At 49.0% G+C, this 26,832-nt stretch overlaps 2 protein-coding genes and 1 long non-coding RNA gene across 7 annotated transcripts in view; 2 read left to right on the top strand and 1 right to left on the bottom strand.

Moving 5' to 3' along the window:
* Nucleotides 1-6,110, top strand: part of IL17RC (interleukin 17 receptor C) — a 36,909-nt gene extending 30,799 nt beyond the window's left edge. For both annotated transcript variants that reach the window (XM_080991882.1, XM_080991883.1), the window contains exons 17-19: nucleotides 1,743-1,838; nucleotides 3,148-3,186; nucleotides 3,757-6,110. In XM_080991882.1, coding sequence (XP_080848008.1) covers nucleotides 1,743-1,838; nucleotides 3,148-3,186; nucleotides 3,757-4,430 — 809 coding nt within the window. In that variant the 3' untranslated portion in view covers nucleotides 4,431-6,110. The remainder of the gene's footprint in view (nucleotides 1-1,742; nucleotides 1,839-3,147; nucleotides 3,187-3,756) is intronic.
* On the bottom strand, nucleotides 548-7,747 carry LOC308470296. Its single transcript, XR_013982349.1, has 2 exons — nucleotides 7,696-7,747; nucleotides 548-804 (listed from the first exon to the last, which is right to left on the bottom strand). It is a non-coding gene; the product is annotated as an uncharacterized lncRNA (long non-coding RNA).
* Nucleotides 7,597-21,955, top strand: CRELD1 (cysteine rich with EGF like domains 1). 4 transcript variants are annotated; one of them, XM_080992363.1, is made up of 11 exons: nucleotides 7,597-8,236; nucleotides 12,005-12,161; nucleotides 12,521-12,603; nucleotides 13,238-13,348; nucleotides 13,726-13,817; nucleotides 15,948-16,124; nucleotides 17,877-17,972; nucleotides 18,477-18,560; nucleotides 18,891-18,986; nucleotides 20,117-20,263; nucleotides 21,410-21,955. In XM_080992363.1, exons 1-11 carry the CDS (start codon nucleotides 7,755-7,757, stop codon nucleotides 21,628-21,630), a joined length of 1,746 nt encoding a protein of 581 aa, XP_080848489.1. In that variant the 5' UTR covers nucleotides 7,597-7,754; the 3' UTR covers nucleotides 21,631-21,955. The 4 variants fall into 4 exon arrangements, with proteins under 4 accessions (XP_080848489.1, XP_080848492.1, XP_080848491.1 ...); XM_080992366.1 differs by having other exon boundaries at nucleotides 8,099-8,232; nucleotides 11,968-12,161; XM_080992365.1 differs by having other exon boundaries at nucleotides 8,103-8,232.
* Nucleotides 21,956-26,832: the final 4,877 nt, after the last annotated feature.

Here is a 26,832-nt window from a genome sequence, read left to right as displayed (position 1 = left end):
TCTGGGGCAACAGGGATGCCTCCTTGGAGGAGAGGTGACTTTGAATTCCTCCAAGGGCAACTGGGGAATAGAGGTTGCACAGGGATTTATTTACTTATTTATTTATTTAGACCATTTCTATACCACTTCATATCTAAAAATCAGTTTTAATGGGGTAAGGTAAAGGTAAAGGGACCCCTGACCATCAGGTCCAGTCGTGGCTGACTCTGGGGTTGCGGCGCTCATCTCGCTTTTTTGGCCGAGGGAGCCGGTGTACAGCTTCCAGGTCATGAGGCCAGCATGACTAAGCCGCTTCTGGCGAACCAGAGCAGCGTACGGAAACGCCGTTTTCCTTCCCACTGGAGCGGTACCTATTTATCTACTTGCACTTTGACGTGCTTTTGAACTGCTAGGTTGGCAGGAGCAGGGACTGAGCAATGGGAGCTCACTCCGTCGGGGGGATTCAAACCGCCGACCTTCGGATCGGCAAGTCCTAGGCTCTGTGGTTTAACCTCATCCCTTATAGTGGGATACAGAAAGCTAATAATAATAATAATAATAATAATAATAATAATAATAATAAATTTATTATTTATACCCCACCCATCTGGCTGAGTTTCCCCAGCCGCTCTGGGCGGTTTACAGCATATCTAAACACATAATAAAAACATCAAGCATTAAAAACCTCCCGATACAGGGCTGTCTTCAGATGTCTTCTAAAAGCTGTGTAATTCTTTATCTCCTTGACATCTGAAGGGAGCGCGTTCCGCGAGGAGGGTGTCAATACCTAGAAGGCTGTCCTCTGCCTGGTTGCTAAAGCAATAGCTGTCACAAAAACACACGACAAACCCATTAACACAAATTACTAACAGATGTAAACAATCCCTTCTCCTTCTGACACACCTTCCCACTCAATTCTTTTCTGCTTTCTGGCTCTCGCCCAGAGCTCCACCTGGGCTGTTGCCCTGGGCTCAAACAAACTCCCCCCCCCCCCCAAAAAAAATGTCACAACAAAGAGGATTCCTGGAACCTGCTGGCAACATCCTAGACATTTGCTCCAGGCTCGCTTTTATAGGCAGGCATGACTCCGGATGCACCATACAGAACCAGTTCCAGGCCATATCAGCTTTGGTTGGATGACTTTCCCAGGAGCTTCCAAAGGATGACAAGTGGGACGCCTCTCCACTCAAAGTTCTTTCTCTGCCCTCTGCCGCCCCCTACTGTGCTCTTCTTCCAGCTGCTTGAAGAACACAAACCCCAGTTTGTGGGAGGTGGAGGAGAATGTAGCCATTGGATATTCACTAAACAAACCACACGACTAAGGGCTCATCCACAGTTGTCCTGTGCCTTGAAAGCATGTGTCCAAATGGTTTCCGCTCCTTTCCCAGGGAAAAAACCTGCTCTTTAGTGCTAAATTGGAGCAAACGTCCATCCAGAGAAAGCCCGGGTCGCTGTTTGCTCCGACTGAGCACTGAAGAGCGGCTTTCCCCAGGAGAAAGCAGCAGGGCAAGGAGAAGTATGGATAAGCTCTCTCTCTCTCTCTTCAAGCCTGATAAGGTTGTTGACTTGGTCCCCGATTCCAGCGAGACAAGCGCAGTATTTAAAGAATACGTCTGGACCGGGAGGCTGCATTCTTCAGTCTTAAAACCATTGGTTGCGGGGGAAATTGCCAGCCACTGAGCAGAGGGTGAAAGGGATTGCTGCAGGAATGGGAACCGAAGATCACCCAATGATTCCTTCTCCCCTCCATGCTTTTCATGCAGATTTCCGAAGACGCTGGGCACTGGCCTGGCTGATGGCTCTCCTGGGCTCCTGCTCTATCCTGCTCGTGCTGCTGCTCAAGAAAGAAGCACTGAAAGGTACAAGGCAGACTTTCTGTGGCTCCCAATGCGCTACCCACAACGGTTGCTTATCGCTTTTGATCTATCTCCTGTATTCCCCACAGTCATCCCAGCTTCTGCTTCACCCGCTGTGATATTATGAGCCTGCCTTACCTCTCCAACAGGGATGGATGAATCTTTTATCAGTTCCTCTCCAGCTCCTTGTTTTTCTAGTATTAATTCCCATGCACCATATTTCCACATCACAGAAATTCACCAGCATTGCCATGTGCGTTTCTCCTACTGCACACATATTTGTATGCTGTTTGGCCTAAAATATGTGTGATTGCAAGCCCTACTTGCCAGCGGGGTGTAGTGGTTAAGAGCGGTAGACTCGTAGTCTGGTGAACCGGGTTCGCTTCCCCGCTCCTCCACATGCAGCTGCTGGGTGACCTTGGGCCAGTCACACTTCTCTGAAGTCTCTCAGCCCCACTCACCTCACAGAGTGTTTGTTGTGGGGGAGGAAGGGAAAGGAGAATGTTAGCCGCTTTCAGACTCCTTAAAGGTAAAGGGACCCCTGACCATTAGGTCCAGTTGTGACCGACTCTGGGGTTGCGGCCCTCATCTCGCTTTATTGGCCGAGGGAACCGGCATACAGCTTCTGGGTCATGTGGCCAGCATGACTAAGCCGCTTCTGGCGAACCAGAGCAGCACACAGAAACGCCGTTTACCTTCCTGCTGGAGCGGTACCTATTTATCTACTTGCACTTTGACGTGCTTTCGAACTGCTAGGTTGGCAGGAGCAGGGACCGAGCAACGGGAGCTCACCCCGTTGCGGGGATTCGAACCACCGACCTTCTGATCAGCAAGTCCTAGGCTCTGTGGACTCCTTAGGGTAGTGATAAAGTGGGATATCAAATCCAAACTCTTCTTCTTCTCTACTAGAATGCACCACAAAATTCAGAGAAGCGTGAGTTTTGAAGGATAGCAATCTTTTGGTTCTCATGCGAATGGAGCCAAATTTCTTCCCCATCCCTGATTTCTCCAACCTTCTAAGGCTGTGCCTTCTTCAGCACTTCCCTGCTGCCTTGCGATCAGCTGGGGGGAGAGCGCCCTCTTCTGACCCCTCCTGTAGCATAGCAGTGTCATTTACAGAAGAAAGCATTCAAAAGTGTTACAACCTAAGGGCGGTCTTATGCATTCTTACAGATTAAAATGCTACCAGTTTATGTAGCCCCTTCACTCTGTTCCTTTCTGTGGCGTGTCATGACTCAGAGGTGTTTTCTTTTCATGCATGCCTGTCCTCTTGATTGAAGAGCTCTCTCTGACATCTCTTTCCCCCCCACAGGATGGCTCAGGATCCTGAAAGAAGATTACAGTTCTGGAGGTAGGACAACAAAGGGTCTCGTAGCATGTAAAGACTAGCAAATACAGTTTGGTGTCAGCTTTCATGGATTAGAGTCCACTTCGTCAGATGCACAAAGTTTTATTCTCAGCTGGTGTTATCACACATGGGTAGAGAAGGAAAGAAACAATAGTTCAAAGTGGTGTTGAACAGCAATTAAATGCGAAATACAACAGTTCACATAGAGCTGTTATGTTTGCAAAGTCAGCCCTTCACGAAAGCAGTGATAAGTGGTTGTGCAATTTGCTAAGTAAATTAATATTTGTAGTGGGAACAGGAGAGCATTGTCTCCACCCAAACATCAATAGCATTCCAGGAAGGAGCATGGTAGGGCCAGAGAGAGGAGAGTCCCGGGGGCCATAGATAAGAGTTCTGTAGGGCCGCATTCTCCCAATAGAAGAAGAGAGCGTTTGACGATTGCTTGAGAGTTAGGATGAGAAGTTTGGCCTTGGACATACTGAGCTTTGGAATGGCAAGGTGCACAAGTGGCTGGTCATTATCTACGGAACACCAAGCCGTGGACAAACGCCCTCTCTCTTTCTTCTCTGCCAGGAGCGCTTCGGGGACGGCACATCCTCGTTCTCTACTCTCCCGACCACACTGGCTTTGAGCGCCTGGTGGGCACCCTGGCTGGCGCACTGGCCCGGCTGCAGCTGACTGTATCCCTGGAGCTGTGGAGCCGGGGGGAGCTGAGATCCCTGGGGCCCATGCAGTGGCTCCATGCTCAGCGGCACCGGGTCCTGCAAGAAGGCGGAGCCGTTGTGCTGCTTTTTTCCCATGGCGCCAAAGCTGCTTGCTCGGAGTGGCTGGGTTGGGAGCATCAAGACAGGCTGCCGGCCGCCAAGCCCGACAGCACTTTCTTGGCCTCCCTGAACTGCATCCTGCCAGACTTCCTGGCTGGGAAATCCAGGGACCGGTATATGGTTGCCTGCTTTGAGGAGCTCTTCCCTGCAGACCAGATCCCTGCGCTTTTCCGTTCGGCGCCTGTCTACTCTCTGCCATCGCAGCTCTTCAACTTCCTGCTAGCGCTGGCTGGCCCCGGTGTGGGCCAGGAGAAGAGGAACAGCCTCAGGAGACACGCGGTGTGGATCAGCAAGAGTCTGGAGGATGCGGTGCGGGACTGCCGGGAAAAGGAGCCAAGCTGGCGTTATCCACCACTGCTGCCTCCCCAGTCTGATGACACACAGCTGACGGGGGCCAGCATTCACCCTTCCGTAGAGTCCTGAGAGGAAAAGCTTTCAGAAGTTGGCTGCGTTGGGGGCCCTGTGTGGTTCCAGGAAGTGCATGGACATGAAGGCTCCGTGTTGATCCATCACTGGCCAGCCTGCTCCCAGTAGCCGTGATGGCACAGGATAGCTGGACCATGTGAACGGATGCATTTGGGCACAGCAGTGAAGTGGATAGGTGTATCCCTGTGGAGTGCAAGATGTGTGTGTATTAGCTTGTTTGGAAAGATCCTGACATTTTGCTACCAAGTGTGCAACTACTGAATATTTACCATGCTTGCAAGAACGGAGGAATCCCTTCTACACGGGCAGGGAGCAGTATACGACCAAGTACCGTATACGAAGGGCAACCAACATGGGTACCTATTGCTTTCATGCTCTGGTTAGGAACCCATAGAGTAGGGGGAGCTGGGAGCCTCCAGATGTTGTTAGACTCCCATCTTCTCTGACCATTGGCCAATCTGGCTGGGGCTGATGGAAGTCAAAGTCTAACATTCCCCATTCTTGCTTGAGAGGCATCTGATTGGCTGGTTGCTTCTGGAAACAGAAGATTTTTTATCTTTATTATTTATTAGATTTGTGTATCACCCTTCATCCCAGGGCGGTTCACAACAGAGAAATGCAAAATGAGAAAACAAAACGCATATTTGGCCCCAAGCCCAATCCAGCATGACTTGTCTTTAAGATTCCTAACTGGACTTAGTGGTGAGATAGCTGCTGAGCTTCACTCAATGCAATGAGAAGGCTGATTTTTTAAAGTGGGAAGGTCTTTTTTAGGGAACGGCATCTAGAAAAACCCTAAGCTTTTCTCTAATCCCTACCAGTATGTGTTTTATCTGAGCCAAGGAATGGAACGCAAACATGTTAAGGCAAGACTTTCCACTGTAGGTTCTCAGTTGTGGGATATCTATTTAAACAATATTATCTTTTTTTTGGGGGGGGGGAGTATATTTCATTCTCTAGGGTAGCTTTCCTCAACCTGCTACCCTCCAGAAGTTGGAGTCCTACTCCCATAATCCCTAACCACTAGCCATGCTGGCTGGAGCTGATGGGAGTTGTAGCCCATATAACATTACATTTGCAATTATTTTTGAAAGGCAATTGCATCAAAATACTGGACCACCTCTCTCCATATGAACCATTCCAGCCCCGGCAATTATAATCTGAGGCCCTTCTTTGGTCTGGAAGGTGGCAACACGAGAAGAAGCCTTTTCTGTGATGGATCCTTGTTTGTGGAATGCTCTCCCCAGGGAGGTTTGCCTGGCGCCTTCACTACATATCTTTAGGCACCAGGCGAGAACATTTCTCTATAACCAGGCCTTGGGCTGATTAGCAATCTATGACTTTTTAAATGTGTTGGCGAGAAGGTTTGCTTTTGTTTTAGTATGTATTTTGTGTTCTCATTTGTATTTTTCTGCTGTGAACCGCCCCAGGATCTTTGGATGAAAGGTGGCATACAAATTGAAATTCAAATACTATAATAATAGCCCCAAAATATATAACAGGCACCAAGCTGGGGCTTTGTCCTTCAGGAAACAGACCATGCTTGAACTGTGGGATTGTTTTTGTGATTGTTGTTTTTTATTGTTGTTGTTGTTGTTTAAAAAAGCCACCTTGATCTTCTGAAAAATAGGTTGGATATCACTTTTTAAACTAAATAAATAAATGCCCTATCATCCATGTCTTCTTCCCCTTCTGGTCACACTTCTTTGAAGTCTCTCAGCCTCACTCACCTCACAGAGTGTTTGTTGTGGGGGAGGAAGGGAAAGGCGAATGTTAGCTGCTCTGAGACTCCTTCGGGTAGTGATAAAGCGGGATATCAAATCCAAACTTCTCCTCCTCCTCCTCCTCCTCCTCTTCTTCTTAATAATAATAATAATAATAATAAATTTTATTTATATCCCGCCCTCCCCAGCCAAGCCAGGCTCAGGGCGGCTTCTTCTTCTTCTTCTTCTTCTTCTTCTTCTTCTTCTTCTTCTTCTTCTTCTATCTTCCTCTGTTTCTTTTGAGCAGCTGCTGGCACAGTGAGCAAATTAATCACAAAGAAACATGCTATATGTTGTAGTCATAATTGCATGCAAATATCTTTTTGACCTGCTTCCAAACTAGAGTGGAAGTAGCAGGCAGCTTCCGGGCTCAGGTTACTGGAAGGGCTACAGCATGAAAACTGGATCTTGCCAGTTCTTTTGGGGGGTGGCCGGCACTATGGGAGTCTTCTGGGCTCCCCCACTTCTGGCATTGTTGAGTCGATAAACTGGTGATTTAATAATGCAGCTTCAGAGTTCTCTGTTCCCCAGAGCCCTGTCTAGCATCCCATCTGAACCTTGTCCAGTTTGCATTGTTTCACACCCTGGTTAGGCCTTGCCTTGCTGCCCTGCAGAACACAACTCCTGCTTGACAAGACAAGAGGTCCACCTAGTTCAGTGTCCTCTTCCCCACAGTGGCTGACCGGGGGGTGCTTTCAGGTTGCATAATTATAGTTTACTGGGTGGCCTTGCACAACAAACTCACTTCCCTAAAATATCCATCACACTGTAACAAAGTGTTTTCCAGCACTGAAACTTAAATTCTGGTTTCACAAGGAAACTCATCTCCCCTCCATCCGCCCTGCCCTGTCTATGTTTGCACAGTTGCAAGATTTGGCAATATCACAAAGCACTGTGAAATCCTTATTGGCTGTACAGTGGTACCTCGGGTTAAGTACTTAATTCATTCTGGAGGTCCGTTCTTAACCTGAAACTGTTCTTAACCTGAAGCACCACTTTAGCTAATGGGGCCTCCTGCTGCCGCTGCGCCGCCGGAGCACAATTTCTGTTCTCATCCGAAGCAAAGTTCTTAACCCAAGGTACTATTTCTGGGTTAGCGGAGTCTGTAACCTGAAGCGTATGTAACCCGAGGTACCACTGTATTTCTGGGTTAGCGGAGTCTGTAACCTGAAGCGTATGTAACCTGAAGCATATGTAACCCGAGGTACCACTGTATATAAAATATTATAGAAACACCTGTCATTAAACGCAGCAAATGTCTATTGGGGAATGTGTTTAGGGGAATTCCCCAGTGTTCTTAGGGGCTCAAAATACTAAGGCTGCATACACTGTGCCTGTGCCCCCCAAAACCCAGGAACCTTAATATACCCCTCATGGTGCTACAATTCCCAGCACCTTTAAGCTACCCTTACCAGGATTCTCTGGGGTGGGGAAATATGCTTTCAATGTATGGTGTGCACGAAGTCACGGGTTTTGTCAGAAAACTCGTCTCCCCGCACCTCCGCCACGGATATCCCGTCCGTTTGTCAGACATTTCACGCCTGAGGTTAGAAGGAGGATGGGATCTGGTCTCGCCCAGGACCGCCTGAGATCTGCTTTGTATAAACAACAACTGGGCCACGCTGCGCAGCAGCAGCACCTTCCCTTGCTTGTTGCTATTCTGCTGCAGAGGCGCAGCGCTCAGCCGTTTGCAGCCCAGCCTCTCGCCCCTCCTCGAAGCCGCATCCTGGGACCGAACTGCGCCTTTACGCGCCCTGACAGGTGCTGCTCCGCGGGGCGGCGGGGACGGAGCTCGCCGATTGGCAACTCGCGAGGAGATCGGGATGATGTAACCGCACATGTCCCGATGCCATTGGCGGAGAGGCGGTCCCGGCCAGCTGACCGAGGTCCATTGGGCAGGCGGAGGGGTACTTCTCCGCTCCTAGCCTCGCTTGCTGCAAGCAGCCCCGTGCGCAAAAGTGGGCGCTGCTCCCCGCCGGCCTCGCCCCTGCCGGCCCGCGCAGGCTCTCCGGAAGGGCGAGCGGGGGCGAGGGAAGGTAGGTAGGTGCCCCGGACGCGGGTGGGGGAAGATCGGAACAAACAAGTCCTTTCCCCCGCGGGGAGTGGAGAATGGGTGGGCATCGCGCGCTTCCCCCACCCTCCGGTCCGTCTGCAGCCTCTCCTCTTCGCCATAGGGCGCACCGTCGCCTGCAGGAGAGGTCAGAGCCACCGTCTCTCTCTCTCTCTCTCCAAGGCCTTCGTGGGTGGGTCCGGGCCACAGGCCTAGCCAGGGTCCCATGCTGCTCCCTCCATAAATCGCGATCCCCGGTTAGATGCGGCCGGTGCTTGTTTTTGCAAATAAATCCCATTTATTGCGGACTTGCTCCCCAGCAAGCGCGCGACGGATTGCCCTGGGTGCAGAAGCGCCGCACGCGATGAATGGCAGGATTTTGCTAAATTCAAACCAGGCGTTGGGCAGTCAGGATGGCGGAAATCGGGTGCCAGGGGTGCCAACTTGGAAAAATAAATAAATTGTGGGGGGCCAAGTAAGCCCCGACCATCATAATCGATCACATGACACAGTACACAGACACCCACCCATCCACCATTTGAATGGGAATGCCCACCAACTTTGTGGGGGCCCCGGCCCCTAGGAGTTGGCTCCTATGTCGGCTGAGTGGCTGCTCTAACTCGCCTCAATAAACGGCGAAGCCTAGCGGGTTATGGTTTTCATTCTGCATAAATTAATCCCAAATAATGGTTGTGCAGTGTGAGGATTGGCGCAAGATGCAAGATTGAGTTCACTCTTAATAGGTGGCGCCACCCAGGATCTATGGGTCTCCAGACGGGGGCTGGTTTCTCCATCAAATGTGGTCTGGGCACTCCTGGGTTTTCCCTTCTGTTCTATAGCAATGTGATGCCCTCCAGTTGCGGCTAGACTACATCTCCCATCATCCTTCACCATTAGCCATGCCAGCCTATTTGTTTGTTGTATACCCCAGGAGGTAGGTTAGGTTGAGAGTGAGTGACTGGCCCAAGGTCACCCAGTGAGCTTCATGGCCAAGTGGAGATTTGAATCCTGGTCTCCCAGGTCCTAGTCTTAACCAGGACACCTCTCTGACTCATGGGAACTGTAGTCCCAACAGCATACAGAGGGCACCACGTTGATTACCCCTGCTCTATAGATAGGAAGTTGATGGGCAGAGGCTCAAAGGCTTCTGTATGTGGGTGTGATTTAAAACGCCATGTGAATTGGTTCTTTTATTTCAGGCTTCCTCAAACTTGGCCCTCCAGATGTTTTGAGACTACAATTCCCATCGTCCCTGACCACTGGTCCTGCTAGGGATCATGGGAGTTGTCGGCCAAAAACATCTGGAGGGCCGAGTTTTGTATGCTAATAAATGTATAGTTATGCAGAACTACCTGCCCTGGGACCTTAGGGTGGGTAAATAATAATAATAATAATAATAATAATAATAATAATAATAATAAATTTCTGTCTTCCCTAAGAGGGCTTGAGATGATGCACATGTAGCAAGGGATAACAAAACTCCTGATCTAGCTCCTGCTGCAGGAATGCTCAGATTCCCAAAAAACAGGGTTGAAGCACAATCCACAGATTTGCTCCTTGTTATTAGCCTGGAATTCAAATGATGCTTGGGGAGAAGCAGTTCACAGTGGCCTGTTGCCCAGGATTTATTTCATTTAGAAAATCTTTACTATTGATCACCATCTGAGGCTCCGTTTCATGTGCCTGGAGGGTGGCAACACGAGAACAGGCCTTTTCAGTGGTGGCTCCCTGATTGCAGAATGCTCTCCCCAGCGTGGTTCTGGCTCCTTCATTACATAGCGCCAGCTGCCAGGTAAAAAAAAATTCATTTTTTGCCAGGCTCTTAATCTTATCTGTGGCCACCTAAAATAGGATTGTCTCTTTTTATTTTTCTCCCATTTTCCCTTTTATGCCAGTTTCAATGTATGTAATTGTTTGATTATTTATTGTGAGTCGCTTTGAGTTACCTTGGTTTTAAAAAAGTGACCAATAAATTTAATAAATAAAAATAAATGTAGAGCGGATCATTTGTTCCTCTAAGAGCATCAGGTTCTGTACCCTGAAACTCCCTGAGGTAAAAATGTTCAGCCCCCTGGCCAGAGTAAGGCTCTTGAAAGCAGATAAAATGTTATTTCATGATTTCAAGCCTACATATGTTTTGGATTCCAACTTCCACCAGTCCAGGCTGCATGACCAGCAGTCAGGGTAGATGAGATTTGGAGTCCAAGCGCACGTGGAGAGCATCATATTGGGAAAGGCCTAACCCTGATTCTTCTCTCCTGCCCAGAGCAATTTAACAATGAAGGACCATTGTCCTCCATATGCACCACAAGTGCACCTGGGCCCACTATTTTGTATCTCGTTCCAGTTCGTAGAAATCATAGAATTGTAGAGTTGGGACCCTAAGCACCATCTAGTCCAACCCCTTGCAATGCAGGGAAATGCAGCTGTCCTATTCGAACCTGCAACCTTCGCATTATCAGCACCATGCTTTAACCAACTGTTGACATCGTAAGGGCTGTAATGAATGAAGTTAGCAGTGCCCATTAACTTCAGTGGCTGTATTCCGAGTTGGCATAGCATGGAATGCCGTAATTCCAGGCGGCGGAGAGTAGATCCCGCAAGCCTGTAGCTTGCCATTTTTATGTATCCTGAGCTCTAGGCTGGGATCTACCAGTGCTGCAGAGGGAGATAATCACATCCTCCTCCTCCTGGCTTTATTTAGCGGTGAGAGCACTTTGACAGCTACGAGGACCTGCTTCAGGCCTTTATTTTTAGGCAGAGATTCCTTCGCTCGCATCCTGGAAACGGCTTCGGAAGCTGGCGTCAGGCCCCGGGATCTGAATTTGCAATATCCGGTGCTGGCTGGGGGCCTGCTCTCTTCTGCAACAGCTAGCCTGGAGAGGCACTTTTTCCTCACTACACAACATGCCTGCTCAGCTTGCGAGATGGCAAGATGGCAGCCACGTACGGTGGTCTTCCTGGTGCTTGACAGCCCCTCTCCTCCCCTCCCAGCCCCCAATTGTGAAGGCCTCTCAGACAGGTGGCAAAGACAGGTTTCTGTAACTAGCGGACTGCGCTGGCTGCTACAGAGAAAGGCCTAGCCAGGCAGCCCAGATGCATTGTGGGCCATTCAGCAAGGTTTCTGAGTCGTAACACAGTTTCTGGGTAGGCCTCAACCCATAAAATCCTAAGAGTTGGAGGGGGTCTTGTGGCTCGTCTTGTCCAGGCCCAATGAAGAGGATCCAAAGCTAGGGCACCCCAACCTCTAGCTGAAGGCTTCCAGGAAGCAAGAGCCAGCAAGCAACCCATCTAATGGCATGCACGCCATTCATTTAAAGCAGATAACTTCATGAGCGTAGCCAGGATTAATGGTGGGAGGGCAGGCTTTATGTTGGGGGAGGTAGAACCTCAGTTAAGTATTTTTATGCATGACTTTCCCCCTAGAGCCCTGGGAACTGTTTACCCCCCTCGTGGCACTACGGTTCCCAGCGCCCTTAAACTACAATTCCCAGGATTCTTGGGAGGATATCAGGTGCTTTAAATGTATGGTGCTTTTGCAGCCTGACTCCATCGCTGAAGAAAAAGCAACGAGTGTTCAGTGTTACTAATTCACTGCAGCGGATAAATATTGAAAAAGAAATAAAAAAATCAGAATAATCACCTTCTATCTCAGGAGGCTGTGTGTGTGGAGATTTCACATCCTGGCACTGCCGGTGCGATTTGCAAGCTTTTCCAACAGGACCACCCACTTGAAGGTTCCTCCTCCTTTCTTCCAGCCTGGTCCCTGCCCTCCTGAAGATGGCTTTGCCCTGGAAGAAGATGGCGTCTGCTTGGCTCCCGCTTCTCTTGCTGCTCCTCGGGGTTCCAAGCGGGAGCCCTTCGCAGCAAGAGCCCTGCCAGACGTGCCGCGACCTGGCCAGCAACTTCAATAAGGTGGGAGGCTTGAAAGAGCCTTTCGGCTTGGGCTGGGGTGTGTGACCGCTCTTGCACAAAGTAGGGACTTGCAAGCATTTTGAGATGGGATGCCACACAGTCTCCAGCCTAGCCCCTGAGCTCCTGTCTCCAGGGAGAGCTAGGACTGGAGCAAGAGAAAGACAGACAGACAGACAGAGATAGGGGGTGGGGGGATAAGCAGAGGGGCTTGGTGAGCCTGCGTTTTAAAAATCAAGGATGTGTGGGTTGCTGCATGCAGGTTGTGGGGTGAAAGGGTTGCTGCGCTCAGGGTTGCTGGGGGAAGGGGAGGCAAAAAAATTAGTTTTGGGATTGCTGTGAGCCTTCTCCTGCCTTCTCAGGGTCTGGAGCGGACACAGCGAGAGAACTTCGGGGGCGGGAACACGGCCTGGGAAGAAGAGAAGCTTGCAAAATATGCAAACAGGTGACCTGAGGTCTGGGTTGGGCCAGGCCGTTGGTGAGATGCTGCTGCCTTGATGGGAGGGGTGGGGTGGGGATGGCAAACCTTCACTAATAATCCTGATCACGAAAGAGCTCAGAAAAATCCGCACGGCCAAGATGGCGCCGTTAAATGTAGTCTGCGACCTCTGCTGCAGAATTAAGCGGAGGACGAAAAGCTCCGGCTGAAGCTGACGCTCTGGATTGTTAAAAGCAAGTTACTAGCCCTCAGGATTAAAGAAGGAAATGTTGTCAACCCTGACAAACATCTTGCCTGTTTATTCCATGATAGCGCAGCTGTCGCCCACGAGCTCCCCAGGGTGGCTTGTCGGCCATATTGCCACCTCCTGACTTTACTCAGGGGGGCAAAAGGGAACTCCTTAGGGACTGGCTGCTTGAGCAGAGTAAACGCAAGCTCTCCTGGTGGAGTTTTGAGAAGAAGATAGGGCCAGCTGGGCTTTGCTGGTCAAAAGAGGGACAGAGGTTTACAAATGGTTGATTGGGCAGTAGACTGGTTAGCAGGGGAAGCAGAGAGGGCAGCCTTTGTAACGCTGGTGGAGGGACTGCTTTGGTTTTCCCAGCTGCCTTGATGTTCACCTGGCCTCTTTCCCTCCTTTCAGTGAGACCCGCCTGCTGGAAGTCTTGGAGGGTGTGTGCGCCACATCAGACTTTGCGTGCCACCAGCTGTTGGAGCAGGGAGAAGACCACGTGGAGCATTGGTGGTTCCATGAGTGAGTGGGAAAGAGCAAGAGTTTCCATCATGGAATGTTTCCTTACACATCCCAGGACCTGCGTCTGGTTCCATGCTCAGTATGTTTGTAACTATAGGCCAGGGATGGGGAATTTGTGGCCCTCCAGGTGTGGTTGAACTACAGCTCCCATCATCCCTCCCTGCTGACTGGGCCTGATGGGAGTTGGAGTCCAGCAACAACAGGAGGGCCACAGGTGTCTCTATCCTTGCCTGATAGAACATCTCTTCTGAGGGGCCTTCCCTGCCTAATTCTGACTGCTCCATTCTTGGGCGCAGTGAAAGAGCTGTCCAGGGCCTGTGGTATAAATAAGTCCCAGCATGGGACCAGAGCAGTAACAGAGGCTCTCTTTTCCCCAGGCAGCGACAGCACCCTGACTTTTTCCAGTGGCTCTGCATGGATGCACTGAAACTCTGCTGCCCTCCCGGCACTTACGGCCCTGACTGCCACAGTAAGTGGTGCTGTGTGGATTCCTGTGGTGTTGTGATGATGGGTGCTCAGTGTCATGTACTTCAAACTCACTCTGATACCACTTTTGCAGTCATTTACAATTAGTCTTTTCACAGCCCTGGGAACTGTAGTTTGGTTCAGGTGCTGGCATCACAGAGCTATGACTCCCAGCACCCTTAACAAACTACATTTCCTAGGATTCTCCGTCAAGTGGTGTAATAGCGTTTTCAATGTATGGAGTAGATATGACCTCTGAGTTTATATGCTGGATGCGTCAGTTCCCTGTTGGGGGTCAGTCAAAGACACTCGTTTGCGCTGTGGGATATTTTTTTGGCTGGTTTGCTGGGAGTGGCTTTCCAAATTAGCCCTCCATAGCCAAAGAGGACTTGTCCTGAGGTACTTTATTGTGAAAGACTGATGGATGGTAAAGGGGGGGAGTCTTGTTTTTCCTAAAAAGCTAGGTCAGTGGGGGCGAACCTATGGCAACGCGTGCCAGAGAATGCACTCAGTGTTAGGAGCTCACCCTACACTCGAGTAGGACCCTGGTAGAGACACATGTCCGACTGGCATGTTCTCTCCCTCTTGGTCGTTCGTTCGGGAGCTTCAAAAGCTTTCTTCAGCCCGAACATCACAGCGACCGATGCCAACAGATATCGGCACACTTAGGGATCCGCAGAGTCTGCGCAGCTTGCGTGACAGACCTCAGCAACTCAGCATTTTGGCTAATCTGCTTTATTTACATACAAACACACACGGAGCACTGCAACATGGCTTCCTCTCTCTAGCATCAGACAGCAAAGACAAAAAACAAAGGACAACAGTCCCACTTCACGGAACACAGTAACACAAACATCCTGTCTCTGTCACTTCCCACTTTGTGGAGTCAAAACATATACCATCATGTGATAGACAACAATCCCATGACCGCAATCGTGGAGCAGGAATTCTAACACTCAGAACCCTCTCTGTGGGCACATGCCGTCGCCCCAGCAGGGCCATAGCTTCTGTGCTGGGGGTGGGGGTGGGAGAGGAGGAGGAGGAGGGCTTGCGCACATCCAAAGCCTGCAGCCCTGGTACCGTAGTGAGCAGACCTGCTCCACTTCTCAGAGATTCCCCCTCCACTCCTGCTTGCAGGCAAGTAGGAGTGGGATCGGGCTGCTCCACTAGGCAGCATTGCTGCTTGCACGGGAACAGGAGCTGGATCAGGGCTGCTCAGCTGGGGAGGTGCAGGCTCCATCACACTTTCTGTTGAGGGGTTCATGGCTGCAGTCCCCTCAAGGGAGAAGTTTAAAGGAGCCCCCACCTTTTCATCAGATCCCCTGCAACCCCGTGAAGGCAGCCAGGCTAAATAGGTGCTGGGGTTGGGGAAGGTGGAGGCAGACCGGAAGCTGCACCTGAGAGCCTCTGCACCACCTGAAGGCAGCCAGGCGCTCTACTCCTGCTTGCACGCAAGCAGGAGCAGGATCGGGCAGCTCAGCCGAGTTACGCCATAAAATTATATATCAATGAAAATATAATTTAATGAAGAATGTAGTGCAACAACTTTTTTGAAGGATTATTTATTACAACAGAAGAAGAAACGTGGAACACACAGGAAAAATGAAATATACAGGTTAAATTGCCGTCTTGGCACTTTGCAATAAATAAGTGGGTTTTGGGGGTTGCAGTTTGGGCACTCTGTCTCTAAAAGGTTCGCCATCATTGAACTAGGTGCATTTAGGATTATCAGCCCCCCGGAAAGTGTGGCTGGTTGATGGAATCCAGCGATTGTTAATCATGTTGTCCATGTCTTGGGACTGAGGGATAGCTCTGTTGGTAGAGCACAAGACTCTAATCTCAGGGCTGTGGGTTCAAGCCCCGCATTGGGCAAAAGATTCCTTCACTGTAGAGGGTTGTACTGGGTGACCCTCAAGGTCCCTTCTGACTCTACAGTTCTATGATTCTAAAGGAAGTTGGCCAAATTGAAGTGGTGGAGTATGTGGGCAGCTGGGGTCTTTGAACAGAGACAGATACAGAATTGTTACCGTTCCAGAGTAAATGCGTATGGAATGGGGTCATGTGTTGAATTGGGCGGTCTGCGCATTGCCATTTAAGGTCTGCTGAACCCCAGCATTTACTCATCTCTCCACAGCCTGCCCTGGGGGTGCCCAGAAGCCTTGCAGCGGGTATGGGCAGTGTGACGGTGATGGCACACGCAGGGGCACCGGCCTGTGCATGTGCCAGACGGGTTACGGTGGCCCCTTCTGTTCCGAATGTGGAGATGGCTACTACGAAGCTTCTCGCAACGACAGCCACCTGGTATGTGCGGGTATGTAGAGGGCCCATGCTTTGCTAGACTGGGGGCAGGGTCTGGAGATGTAAGCTCTGCTGCCTGTGCTGGCTAGTGCTGGTTAGTGACTTCCCTTCCTGCCACCCCCTTCCTTTCTTGTTTCCCTTGAATACTCACAACCACACTGTTCCTGAGCTTCCCCCTGTCTGTGGTGGAATGGGGTTCCGAAAATCTCCACAATATTCCGTTAAATAAAACGCACAAACCTCGTTGTAGCCATCTATCAGGGACGGGGGTGGTGCTGTGGGTTAAACCACAGAGCCTAGGACTTGCCAATCAGAAGGTCGGCGGTTCGAATCCCTGTGACAGGGTGAGCTCCCGCTGCTCAGTCCCTGCTCCTGCCAACCTAGCAGTTTGAAAGCACGTCAAAGTGCAAGTAGATAAATAGGTACCGCTCCGGCGGGAAGGTAAACGGCGTTTCCGTGTGCTGCTCTGGTTCGCCAGAAGCGGCTTAGTCACGCTGGCCACATGACCCGGAAGCCGTATGCCAGCTCCCTCGGCCAATAAAGCGAGATGAGTGCCGCAACCCCAGAGTCGGTCACTACTGGACCTAATGGTCAGGGGTCCCTTTACCTTTTTTATCCATCTGTCTCTTATATAAGCTGGTGTACACATTCCCCTGGCATCCCTAGGCATGCACTCATACTCTAAATAAGACAATCTAATCATATGTTGCACTATATCATTATTTATTAAATATGTATGACACCCTACATCCGTAGATCTCAGGGCTGTTCACAGCATACAGCGTAATAATAGTTATATTTATTGCTTAGCGTCACTCCTAGCACGTATTACTAAAAGAATGTTTAGGAACACAGGAGTCTGCTTCATTCCAGGTCAGACTGTCTGTTTATCTAGCCCAGGGATAGCCAACGGGGCATCCTCCAGATGTTGCCGAACTACAACTCCCATCAGCCTCAGCCAGCAACAATCAGTAGTCAAGAATGATGGGAGTTGTAGTCCAACATCTGGAGTCCTGTCTAATCTGTCTGGCAGTGACTCTCCAGAGTTTGAGGCAGAGAGGGATCTTTCCCCCATTTGATCTTTTTCGGTGAATGAGCCAGATGTTAAACCTGAGCCCTTGAGGTTGGGGCTGAACCCTTGTTACCACCCTACCAGCTGGCCTCCTTGAGCCCTGTTTCTTAAAACTGGTTTTAATCGTCTAAACACTGGCCCTGTCTGTAGGTACGGTCACCACAGCTGATCACTCTTACCAATGGAATATTTTCAACCTGGGCTGAATTAAGCGAAACACGTAGCGAGCTGCCTTTATACAAAGTCAGACCAATGGACCATGTGCCTCAGTATTGTCTACACTGGCTGGCAGCAGCTCTCTGAGGTTGCAGGTAGAGAACCATGCCTGCGATGGAATCTGGGGCCTTCTGCATCCTAGGTAGATGGCTTTACCACTCAGCTACTGCCCTTGAAAGCGGAAGTGTCACAGACATGATTTTATGTTCCTCACCGCTGTATCGGGTTGAGTGGTGCCTGCGTTTCCTGTTTACCTCCTCCTCTTCCTCCTTCCCTTATCATCTTAGGCCTGAGGGTGTTGAAGTGCTGCGTAGGCCCCCTATGCTGGGGAGTAATGTCTCCCTTCCTTACGCATCCCTCCCTCCCTTCCGTAGTTCGTATCAGTCCTTCGTGAGCTATTACTCTAGCCTTGGCTTGGAAAGATGGGGAGCTTTTTGCTCTTCCCCCCTACACACTAGGCTCTCTTCCCCTCTCTAGAGTGCTACCGGGCCTGCGGACGCTGTTCAGGCCCCGAAGATTCAAGCTGCCTTCGCTGCAAGAGGGGCTGGATGCTTCATGACCGAAGGTGCATTGGTGAGTTTGTGGGACTAGGCTGGAAAGAATCCATGGTTGCTTAGCAACCAGTGAAAAAGGATTTAAGGTGCTGTGTATTTTGGATATAGGTACATTGCAGGGACGCGGGTGGCGCTGTGGGTTAAACCACAGAGCCTAGGACTTGCCGATCGGAAGGTCGGCAGTTCGAATCCCTGCGACGGGGTGAGCTCCCATTGCTCGGTCCCTGCTCCTGCCAACCTAGCAGTTCAAAAGCACATCAAACTGCAAGTAGATAAATAGGTACCACTCCAGCGGGAAAGTAAACAGCGTTTCCAAGCCAGTAAAGCAAGATGATCGCCGCAACTCCAGAGTCGGCCACGACTGGACCTAACGGTCAGGGGTCCCTTTACCTTTACCTTTACCTTGCAGGGTGGTGCTGATTATTGGGGGGGGGGGCAAAGGAAGATGATTCCCACATGGGGAGAGAACAAGAACTGTTCTGCATGACCCCTGGGTTGATAGATCTCTCTTTGTCCCACACAGACATAGATGAATGTGGCACAGACATGGCGCACTGCCGGGCCAACCAGTTTTGCGTCAACACCGAGGGGTCCTACGAGTGCCGAGGTAAGAGCCCCCGAGTCTTAAAAGTGTGCTGCCCTTAGGCAAGTGACTCGGCTCTGCAGAACAATTTATAGCACTGTACCCTGTCCCTCCACCGCAACCCCCTTCCTGGACAAAATAAAAAATACATGCCATGTTGGACCGATCACTCTTTTGCTGGGGTGGAAGAGGAGGAGAAACATAAGCAGCAAGGGCTTGAGAACAAAGCCCATTTGGAAACCTTCATTCATCACAGGAGACAATGTCATCTTTCACCACAGAACTTTTAGCGTTCCTTGTCTGCATCCAGTTTCCAGACCTGCCTCTTAATCCTGCCTTTCCCTTTCTGTTCAGATTGTGCCAAGGCCTGCATTGGCTGCATGGGTGCCGGGCCTTCCCGCTGCAAGAAATGCAACAAGGGTTATCGGCGCGATGGTGTCAAGTGCCTTGGTAAGCCCTCTCAAGCAGTTATCTCACAGCTAACCCTTCCCTGCGTGACAAAGCTAGTAGACAAAGCTCTGCCTTTTGTTTGGCCTATCAATGAAGCATCATTTAAGGCTGCTGTTCTATTCCTGCCAGTCATCTGACTGCCCGTTGTCGCTGTAACTTTGGGAGCTTCTCTGTGCCTCTCCCCCCCCCCCCCCAATTTTCTGTTTCTTTTCTGGAATCTTGGGTCCCTTTTATCGCTGTGCATCTTTCAGCAATCAGTTTCTTCGTACACTTAGGAACTCACTGGCTAGTGATGCCAGGCAGGCACCCGCTTAAAACATTTCTGTTCAGGGAAGCAGATCTAGACACATGGATGTGAATGTGCTGTAATCTTATTTATTTATTTTGTTTTACTGTTATTTATTATATTTGTATACTCGTAGATGTCAGGGTGGTTCACTACATAAAATTACAATATAAAAAACACAAAATACAGTGGTACCTCAGCTTACATATGCTTCAAGTTACATACGCTTCAGGTTACAGTCTCCGCTAACCCAGAAATAGTGCTTCAGGTTAAGAACTTTGCTTCAGGATGAGAACAGAAATCGTGCTCCGGCGGCGCGGCAGCAGCAGGAGGCCCCATTAGCTAAAGTGGTGCTTCAGGTTAAGAACAGTTTCAGGTTAAGTACTGACCTCCGGAACGAATTAAGTACCACTGTACATAATAAAGGTACCACTGTACATAATAAAAATAAAAGCAAAGATGACCCAATAATCCCCCCCCTTCCACATTTAAAAGGGCATTGAATGTCAGTCAGCAAAAGACCTGGTTGTTTTTGTCTAAATTAATGACGGCGCCAGCCGAATCTCCCTGGGGAGAGCATTCCACAAATGGGGAGCCTAAAATTAATTTACTCTTAATTTTCTTTTACTCCTTTAATTTTCATTATTTTAAATGTATTTATTTTTAATTGATGATTTTTATTGTTTCTTGGGAAATCACTGGAAGGTTTTGCTACAGTCAAGCGATAGAATGCTCTCTGTCTGTATATAAGGTGGGAGGGTTGGGGCCTAGAAAGGTTATTCCACCCTCTGTGGGGAAATGGTTCCTAACCATCTAGTGTGACTCCCATGCCCCCTTCTCCCAGATGTGGATGAATGTGCTGGGGACATGGAAGAACCCGTATGCACAGGCGCCAACGAGGCCTGTGAGAACACGGACGGCAGCTACCGGTGTGTCTGCGCAGAAGGACATGTTCGCAAGGAGGGGATCTGTGTGGAAGACAAACCCCCAGGTAAACCTCAGCAGCAGCAGCAGCAGCATCGCTCTTTACAGCACATGTTCTCTAGCTGGGGAATTGGAGGAGGCAATGATGCCCTGTGGGGGTCAGTCTCTAGGGCTTGCCTTCTACCCCGGAAGCAGTTTTGTCGGCCATTTTGTAGGTTGCTGTGAACCAGTGTTTGGTTTGTCCAGAAGATGACTTTTGCCTAACAAACCAAGTCTCTCATGAGTGGTCTGGCTCCACAGAAAAGTTAACGCTACCTATCAGACAAGGCTTCCTTCTTACAGAGACAGGTACTCAAGATACAGCATTACATGCAAATAAAAACACTTTAATACGAGTTTTCAGAACCATGGCGAGAGTCTGCTTCACAAGTGAGGAGGGCCAGGCCAGCTGGTGCCATCAGCTCCTGAAGTTCGCCTGAGGATATTTTTGTAGCATTGCTTATTCTAATATTTTAAATCGCGCACTGCCTTTACAGAAAGGCGGCACATAATGACTGCAATTAGTAATAAATAAACCGCCTGTTGTAGCAAAACCATCGAAGAGGCCAGCACATTTATTATGCCATGAGTCATAGGGCTGTGGCCATGAAGACTTGCGACATGATAAATTTGTTAGTCCTTTCAGTCTCTCTTAAAAGGTAAAAGTAAAGGGATCCCAGACCATTAGGTCCAGTCGTGACCGACTCTGGGGTTGCGGTGCTCATCTTGCTTTATTGGCCATGGGAGCCGGCGTACAGCTTCCGGGTCATGTGGCCAGCATGACTAAGCCGCTTCTGGCGAACCAGAGCAGTGCACGGAAACGCTGTTTACCTTCCCGCCGGAGCGGTACCTATTTATCTACTTGCACTTTGACGTGCTTTCGAACTGCTAGGTTGGCAGGAGCAGGGACTGAGCAACAGGAGCTCACCCCGTCGCGGAGATTCGAACCGCCGACTTTCTGATTGGCCAGTCCTAGGCTCTGTGGTTTAACCCACAATGCCACCCGCGTCCCTTCAGTCTCTTTTGTTTCTATTTAATGCTAAGTGCGGAGGTAAAATGCAAAATCAGAACAAAGTTGTGGCTTTCATTAAAACTTGGTGCAGCCACTAGGAGGCTCTAAGTGACAAAAGCTGTCGGTTTCCCTTTTCTTACGACTTGGTTCCTTCTCCCACAGATGCTCCCGAGAAAGGATTCTTTGACGACATCACGGACGACGAGGTGGTTGTGCTGCAACAGATGTTCTTCGGTGCCATCATCTGCGCGCTGGCCACCCTAGCTGCGAAAGGAGACATGGTCTTCACCGCCATTTTCATTGGTGCCGTGGCCGCTATGGCTGGCTACTGGCTGTCTGAGCGCAGTGACCGCGTGCTGGACGGCTTTATCAAAGGCAGATAGTGCACGGGCCGCGTGAACGTCCCCTTCTGCGTCCGGCCTCAGAGAGCCAGCTGGTGGGCAGGAATCCCTTGACCTCACCCCTTTAAAAATCCAGATTCAAGAGGCAGAAAGGCCAGGCCATATCCCACTCTGGGCTGTTGGCGGCCTTGGCCTAGCATGCTATGAAGGTAGAAAGGGGACGCAAGATGAAATGAACTCTGCAGTCCCAGTTTGGCTTGAGAGGAGGGCTGTTGGCTTCAGATGGAGGGGGGGAAGTACCCCTTAATGGTGCAAGAGGACTGATCTGGGTCACCATCAGTGGGGCCTGAAAAACAGGTCCCCGTTACTCTCTGACTGGCCTGGCCCTCACTGCATGTGGGATGATCTCAAATGTGTTCCTACCTGTGAATTCCAGTCTCCCCCACACTGGTCAACTCAGATGGACCAGGAGAAAGGTTGTCTCACTGTGGAAAGAAACACAGGGTGGGTGAGCTTGGAATTGCTCCCTGCTGGCTCTTGGAGGGGCTGCCTCTATGGCTGGGAGCCGTTCTACATGTTACGCTGGAGGAAATGGCAAAAACGGAGGCAGTACCATTCTGGACGGTTAGCACTTTGAATGCTTCTCCCGCCTAAAAAAAAAAATCTCCCTGCATTCAATGAGCCAGCACCATCATTGAGAATCATAGCTGTCAACTTTTCCCTTTTTTACAGGGAAATTCCCCTAAAAGTTGACAGCTATGGTGAGAATGGTTTAAGGCAGCTATGGTGAGAATGGTTTAAGGCATGGCTAGGGAACCTGAAGTCTCCTAGTTATTGGTGAACCCCCATCATTCCTGATCACACTGTACTGGCTGGGGTTGATGGGTGTCCCACAATATCTGGAGGACCACATGTTCCCTATCTCTGATTTAGGGCATAACCTTCTCCCTGATAGGCTAGCTTACTTAATGCAGGGAGTTTTATTGGGAGGGAGCATTCAAAGGTAAGGTCCCACTCACCCCTGCCGTCTGAAGTGGTACAGTCCAGAATTCTGTTTTCCCTGCCAGTCTATCCTGCCTCCTTCTGCATAATGTGTGAAACAGCTCCAGTGCTGCCAAGGGGCAGCGCATGAGGCAGAGAAAAGCTTGGTTGGCACGCATGCCCATCCTTGCCCCTTTACATCTGCCCACTCAACCATTTGTCCGTCCATGTCTCAGGAAATTAAAGGTCTCTCTGTCCACATCCCACGTGGTTCTGGCTATCTCTCTCCTGCGCTAATTCCAATTCTAGTGCAGGGTGTGTGTCAAAGCTTGGGACGAGGCCTGCGATCTCAGCCACTCTTAGATTTAAGGCACTTGTTCTAAAAATAAAACACGGAAAATCTCACCAGTTACTTTGCACACACATGACACACAAACAACTGCATACTCTCGGAAGCGGCTCTCAGAATATCCTCCTCTTCCTCCCTTCGCTGCCCCCCCCCCCCCGCAAACTCCTTGTGAGTGTCCTCTCACGTTGTGCAGATAAACTCCTGGCATTTCCAGCAGGGTCAAAACAGGGTGACAAGGGAATATTTCCCTCTGCAGGCCTTTGGAGAGCTCAACACTTCTTGTGCTTGTCAGAGGAGGCCCTTCTCTGTGTTCCACATTTTGGAGAAGTACGTAGGGTTGCCATATTCCCAAAAGTGAAAATCCAAAAGTTGTTGGATGGTGGGGTTTTTTGGTCGATGTTGTTGTCCCTCCCCAAAATACATTTTTTGGATTTTTAAAGCATTTATTTTATTTTATTATATTATATTTTCCCCCAATTTTCAATAATTTAACAATTTAACATCCATATTACTTACTTATTCATCCCTACCAGACTTCCCCACCACTGGTTTCCAATTTCTCCCCTTTATTACCTTACACATCTTAAGTTTTCCATTCAGTTCAAGTCCATTGATAACCCTAATTCACATGACTTCATAGATGCTATGTCAATCCTGCTAATGTTTTTAAGTCTTTACAGTGGACCTTAAGATAATTCTATAAATTTAGTCCAATCTTGTAGTAACTTTTTTTCATCCAGGTCCCGGATTTTCACGGCCCTCTTTGCCATTTTGGCATAGTCTATTGTCTTAGTTATCCATTCCTCCTTCGGTGGTACTTCCTCTTCTTTCCATTTCTGGGCAAGTATATTTGCGGCTATATTAAAAGCATTTAAAAAATAAAATTACCCCTACTTGCCATACGTCCAGGTTTTCCTGGACATTTTGCCAATACACCAAAAATCTGTTCAGACGCCATTTTGCAGCCCAGTTCCCGGACATATGACAGCCCTATGTGCAAAAGAGAGGGACTTTGCTCTGGAGGTGTCATCCTGACTATGGAACGAATGCTCCCTGTCCCCCGTGGGAGATATGTTTGGCAACCACCAGTGCATTCATTTTGACACCAAGTTAAAACATTTTTAATTCTCCAGGCGTCTTGCACCACAATTATTCTTTTTTTAGCTAACTGGATTGTGTTATTTCTCTTTTAAGTTTGCTTCATTGTTTGTCAGCCTAAAAAGCTGCCTTTAGACTGAGCCAGACTCTAGATCAGTATTTCCTACACGGATTGGCAGCAGCTCTTTGGGGCCTGGCGTTCAAACTGGACTCTCTTCCACTGCTACCTGGACACTGAACGTGAGGCCTACTGCATGAGGCCTACTCAACTAGGACCCTTCCTATTTTTTATTTTTGCAATTTCCCATTTCTTTGTATGCTGGTGGGAAATCCCTTTGATGAAGGCTGACTTTACCCTTTTTAAAAAAACAAAACATAAGATAAGCATTTGGGAAATGGTCGTTGAAGTGAAGCCTCCTGCTCCCTCCCCCCACCTCACAATATCATTATTTATTAAATTTATATCCCACCCTTCCTCCCAAAGGAGCCCAGGGTGGCAAGGATGAAGTGTGCCTTCTGGAAGGGAAAGGATGAGCAAATGAGATTTTCCTGCAGAGTTTAAGGGTGGCAGATGATACCCAGCTGTTTTGAAGCAAGTAGATGACCAAAGCTTCTCCATTCCCACCCCACAAACCTTTGCTCCTTATCCCTCCTTTCCCACAGTTATTCCAGTTGCTCAAAACAGTGCAGTCAGAGATTTAGCCCCTGACTTTCAACCGGATTAGTCTGGGTAGCTGCTGCCTCTCTCTCCCTTTATCAGTCCATTCATAGCTGTTGAGCTCTTCTGAGGTTCTGCCCTCCATCACACCTTTGGTGTCAGTTTCCAATAGCTCTGCAATGTTTCAAAGGACGCCTCATGCAGACAACCACCCATTGTTCCAAGGGAAGGCCAGTTGATCCTGGTAATCTTTGCTGCCCCGGGTTACAGCAGCCATTCCCAGAATTCATTGCTTCTGAGGCCAAGTGCCTGAAAGCATAAATAACATTTTCTGCCCCTATCAAGCCAATGAGCCTCTGAACAAGTTCCTGAGTTAAATGCCTTTGCACACAAGACAGAACCTCTTGTAGCTTCTACTAAAGACATGTGAGACTTTTCTGTCGCCCGCCCACCCAAATGTGAATATGATAATCTCCTGAACCACCCCCACGGTACTCTCTTAGTCAGATTTAGTTGTCTCACTCCACGTACGGCATGCGGTCGCCAGTCTGAGTTATTAGAATCCTGCTTTCATCCATAAACAGTGAAACGGTATGAAAATTCATTTCGATTGTATTCCTGCAAGGCTGCGGAGGAGAATGACTAAGAAATGGAAGCACTTTGTCGAACTGAAAATGCTTTGCGTGACTGTAAACGCCTTCATAATAAATGGCTTCTCTTCATAATAACAGCTTGGTTTTCTGAAAAGGGTGACAGCAATATCTTCCAAGGGAACAAGGCAAGCTGGCAGGTGATTTAGCTTCATGCCTGATAAGCTGGCCTTTGAACTGCAAATCGGGAACAAGCCTGGCGGGTTGCTGGCAGGGAGTGCATAGCTCATCTCAAACTACAGCTGCGCAGGTGCGCCACTGCAGCTGGAAGTTGGGCCTTGAGATGATACACCCCACATTTCTGCCTTTACTGTTAGCATATGCAGTCAGTACAGTATGTATTGCCGTTCACACAGGACTCTGTGGTGCTCCGATCTTCAGAAATAAGCAAGGAAATAAAAGATTCTGCCCTGACAAGCTGGATTCTGTGGTCTTTAAATCGTACCAGTCTGCATTACAGTGGTACCTCAGGTTACAGATGCTTCAGGTTACAGACGCTTCAGGTTATAGACTCCACTAACCCAGAAATAGTACCTCAGGTTAAGAACTTTACTTCAGGATGAGAACAGAAATTGTGCAGCGGCAGTGGGAGGCTCCATTAGCTAAAGTAGTACCTCAGGTTAAGAACAGTTTCAGGTTAAGAACGGATCTCCAGAACGAATAAAGTTCTTAACCTGAGGTACCACTGTATATGGCTTTCCTCTGCAAACTTTTATTATTCTGCATTTGCTAGTCATAGTGGGGAGCTGCTCTGGACACTGAAATCTTATGCAGACCACCCTTCTCTCTTTCCAAAAAGTGTTACTGGGATCTTTTTTAAAAAAAGGGAAATTACCCCGAGTCTCACATGCAGACAGCCAGTCAATTCCAACAAAGGTTGTGTACATGTTACCAGTTTAAATCACAGCTAGGATGTTCTTTTTTCCGAATTCAGATCAAAAAAGGTTTGGAGGGGGAAACGCATGAAAATGCAGAATTTCATAAGAAACGACAGGACAGATATGGATCAGGGCTAACGTTGCTTCCCAAACACATGGTCTAAGCTCACTGCATGCAGATGATGATGATGATTAATTTGTACCCTGCTTTTCTCCCTGACAAGACTCAAGGCAGCTTACAGATAAAAAAAAAAGCTGCAATTCTGTATGTATCTACTAAAAAATGACCCCCATGGACTTAAATCAGATTGCAGTCTCAGTTGGTCTTAAAGGCCCATATATTTTAAAACCTATCTTCATGAGGGTTAGAAACTTGCTTTAAACACACACACACACACACACACACACACACACACACACACTGATATTTCAATTTTCACTAGTCTAAAAGTCTACAGTTACAAGTGAGTTGCAAGTCTTTCATGCCTGAATGATTGCAGGATGCCTTGTAAGGACACCCAGCTACCAAATTGTAGGGTGGTGGGGAGAGAGAAAGGTTAGCCATAGACCACATATGTTATATGCAGAAGATCCTGGGTTCATGGAGTAGCCAAGGTCTGCTCATTGCAA

Source organism: Podarcis pityusensis (assembly GCF_964106645.2).
Source record: "Podarcis pityusensis genome assembly, chromosome: 2".
NCBI lineage: Eukaryota > Metazoa > Chordata > Lepidosauria > Squamata > Lacertidae > Podarcis > Podarcis pityusensis.
This window is presented reverse-complemented; position numbering and strand designations above follow the sequence as displayed.